Source organism: Miscanthus floridulus, unplaced genomic scaffold (assembly GCF_019320115.1).
Source record: "Miscanthus floridulus cultivar M001 unplaced genomic scaffold, ASM1932011v1 fs_179_1_2, whole genome shotgun sequence".
NCBI classification, from domain to species: domain Eukaryota; kingdom Viridiplantae; phylum Streptophyta; class Magnoliopsida; order Poales; family Poaceae; genus Miscanthus; species Miscanthus floridulus.
The window spans coordinates 20,043-23,717 of record NW_027096341.1 but is presented as its reverse complement, the minus strand read 5'-3'; the positions used below and the strand labels follow the sequence as shown (position 1 = coordinate 23,717).

General features: G+C 53.4%; 1 protein-coding gene across 1 annotated transcript; it reads right to left on the bottom strand.

Annotated features, from left to right (window-relative positions):
- Positions 1 to 1,016: 1,016 nt before the first annotated feature.
- Positions 1,017 to 3,380, bottom strand: LOC136530695 (PTI1-like tyrosine-protein kinase 1). Its single transcript, XM_066523413.1, has 8 exons — positions 2,986 to 3,380; positions 2,696 to 2,895; positions 2,359 to 2,511; positions 1,874 to 2,266; positions 1,649 to 1,773; positions 1,517 to 1,563; positions 1,287 to 1,413; positions 1,017 to 1,124 (listed from the first exon to the last, which is right to left on the bottom strand). Exons 3-8 carry the CDS (start codon positions 2,465 to 2,467, stop codon positions 1,017 to 1,019), a joined length of 909 nt encoding a protein of 302 aa, XP_066379510.1. The 5' UTR covers positions 2,468 to 2,511; positions 2,696 to 2,895; positions 2,986 to 3,380.
- Between the last annotated feature and the right edge of the window lie 295 nt (positions 3,381 to 3,675).

Here is a 3,675-nt window from a genome sequence, read left to right as displayed (position 1 = left end):
CACACTGCTGCCGTGCTGTGCAAAGTGACCAGCCAAAAACTTTCCCAAAACGCAGAAGTGGAATCCACGGCCCCAGAGGCAAGAGCAACAACGCTTGCGTGGTATAGAAGCATCCCTCGAGAGGAAATCAGCAATCTGAACAGGACGACCACAATATCTACGCGCAGGTGAGGCAGGAAGATCGCCAAATCTCAGCAAGATCGAGAAAACTTCTAAAAAAAACAACACAAATCCCATATCCCTCTCCCACCGCTCCGCTCGCCGGGGCCACACAAACAGCATCGTCTCACACAGATCGGCAATAACAAAAATGAATGGCGAAATACAATGAACTAGTACCTGATAGGATCGGTCCAGTCTGGCACAGAGCTCGCTCACGCTCAGTGCCTCCTAATTGTGTTTTTCCAGCAAGCTCTCTTTCCTTCCCTGAATCTGGTGTTTGTTGAGATTAGGTTCTACAGCCACGAAAATTTAATAGAACACCCTGAAGCCTCCCATTTCGATATGACCAGCTTCGATCATGAAACTAATTTTGGATAGTCATACTACTGTATCAGTCAGTCTAGTCTTCGTTAATGTACTCACCACTTTTTTCTTGAATGCTCACCACTCTTTACAAATGCAGTGCATGGTCGATTTATTAGTTAATAAGTAGCCTCTCTGAACAACTCAGGCCGCCTACTCCAAGAGTCAACTCCCAGCGGCCTGGCCAGCATCTTGGCGCCCGGCGCTGTCACCCCTCACCGCCGTCAAAGCCCCTCCATCGCTCGCCTAGCCTGCTTGGCCCATGCTGGTCTCCGATGAAACGATGTGGCAGCTGATCGTTTGGGCAACGTCGGCCATGGATGGCCGGGACTTTGGGTTCTCTTGCAAGCAGCACATCGCTATCCTCGCCAGCTGCAGGGCATGCAGAATCCATTGGCAGCAGTTAGCTAGTATCGATCCGATGATCAGGCATCATGGATGCAATGCAACCCCCGTATACTGCTGTGGCTGTGCGAGAACAAAGTCAGTAGCTAGAGGGTAGGGTAGATGACCTTGAGTGCTCGGGCAGGTGGGTACTGCGTGCCAAGCTTGGGGTCCATGAATCCCTCAACTCTGCCTTCTCTCAGGATCGAAGCTGCCTGCAAGCGCATGCATCATCATCATGTAAATATGTAATTAACGCCTTCATCAGTTATTGACGTGTACTACAGCATAGTACTTATTAACGGCCAATGCAACAACCAAGAGAGCAACAAAACAGCAGGCTGAAACTGCAAGCCTTTTGCTAAATTATTACATACCCATTCCAACAGTTTTCGCAGATCCGGCGTGGCGGCGCATCTCTTCCTCCCCGTGAGGAGCTCAAGCAGTACGACGCCGTAGCTGTACACGTCGAACTTACGACCTCTCTGGCCCGTCATCACGTACCTGCATGTGTTACGTAATGACAAACGTAAGCCACGACGACGACCATGGCAGCAGGTCAGAGTAAGAGACGACGGCGAGACGGGGCACGTACTCCGGCGGATACCAGGAGAACTCCACCGCGTTCACGGCCTTGTCCTCATCCGATGGCAGCTGCATGAACAAGTCGTAGTCGGCGATCTTGGCCCTGAAGCCTTGGAACAGCAGTACCTTGGTGGAGTTGATGGCCCGGTGCGACACGGCCCGCCGCGTCGTGCAGGTACTCCAGCCCCCTCGCCACGTCCAGCGCGATGCCCGTGCGTTGCGACCAGCTCAGCGCCGGACGGCTGCTGGCTGGCTCAGCTGCTGGGTCACCCGTCGGCCCTGAGCGTGCGGTGGTGGCTCGATCACTCAGGCTCAGGTGGATCGATCCGGAGAAATAAAGGCCGCGCCAAATTAATAAGCTAGATAGATAGGTTCGTACCGTGCAGGACGTCGTGCAGCGTGCCCATGTCGGCGAACTCGAAGAGAAGCACGCGGACGCCGGCGGTGGTGTCGATGGTGTAGCCGAGCAGGCGGACGAGGTTGTCGTGCCTGAGCCTCGACAGCACCAGCACCTTCTGCCTCAGGAACTCGTCGTCGGAGGCGTTCCAGGTGCCGGAGCTGGAGAGGGAGGCAGGTGGATGACCGAGCCTCTTGGCTACGGCGGCGGCCTTGCCGTCCCCGATTGGCAGCGAGGCGCGGTACACAGCCGTGTTGTTCTTTCCCCTGCCGATGAGCATCGCGGCCGAGAATGACCGGGTGGCCTTGTTCAGCTCGCGAAGGGTCAGCTCCGGCACGCCGGTGGCGGTGGCGACGGCAACCTCCGTCCTGTCGACTGGTGGTGGCAAGAACCAAGAACAGCGCTAGTTGACACAGTGAATCAAATTAATAAAGAAGCAACGAGCAAAGAAGAAACTACATATGTACCTGCAAACACTGGCGGGTATGAGGTGGAGGAAGACGACTCGGAGTCGGCGCTGCTCTTCTTGGACGACCACATCGTCAGCCGGCCGAACAAGGCCTTCGTCCACCCCATATTCCACGAGAACGAAGGTGATGAGACTGATGACTGATTGAGTGCTAGAGATCAGGCGCCAGAGGACAGGATTAGATATGCAAATTTAATTGGATCAACCCAATACCCACTACTCAAAACATAAAGTTTGGTGTAAATACCCATTGGGCCGACCCACTAATATTTGGTGTCAAACAGTGTCTAGTGCGATGGGTCATCTGGGTAACCCAATCGCCAAATTCGCCATACCTGACTCCGTCACCGGTGATGCAGCGGCACAACTCGTCGTCTTCGTGGACGGCGCGCCGGGGCCTGCAGGTCCTCTTCACGGACGGCGCAACTCACAAGCAAGCCGTAGGAAATCTCAACGCTTAAGCACGAACGATGCAGACCAAGCCTCGCTTCGGCCGCCAGCAACTATGAGTGTGTTCCCAAAGACCAAATCTCTCCTAATTCATGAGATGAGATAAATTATTAGATAACTCAATAAAGTATGAGAGTTCTCGATGAGATTTCCATATGATTCGGCGGGTATGTACCAGAGATCTCCACCAATTCCTCTGGCAGGAGCTGCCCGGAGATTCAGCACCATGCAAGCCACCAATAATTCACGGGATCTTGGAAGCCGCCACCACGTACCAGAGAGGTGCTGGAGGCCCGGAGCTCGCCTTGTGGCCGCTTCAACCCAGCAGGAGCACCAACGGCGGCGCTAGGAACTGGCTCCGGCCTCCGGCTCAGCGCAAATCGGCCCGATCGATGCAGCTTCAGGCATTCACAGTGCAGCTTCCGGCCAACACTTCGAGGACAAGGCGGGGCGATGCTACGCCCACGGCGACGGGCCAGCGCGTGCGGCGGCGCGGGGTTGCATCGGGTTTGGCCGACGGCGCGCGGATGACGGCGGAGGCGAGGTTCCAGACGCGTCGAGTGTGATGGGCAGTTGGGCACCTTATACTCTCCGGCGAAGAGCGCCGAGCATCTGCGCGGTTGGGCTCTTGGTGTTCAGTTCTTTGGTGGAACGGTCTTGTTTAGTTGGTATGGTAGTATTTTCGTTATTATTTGGTAATTAATGTTTAATTATAGTTTAATTAGATTTAAAAGATTAATCTCGTGAATTTTGTCTAAACTATGTAATTAGTTTTATTTTTTATTTATATTTAATGTGCATGCATCCAAATATTTAATGTGACAGAGAATTTTAAAAAATTTTATAAAATAAAGTGCAACTAAAC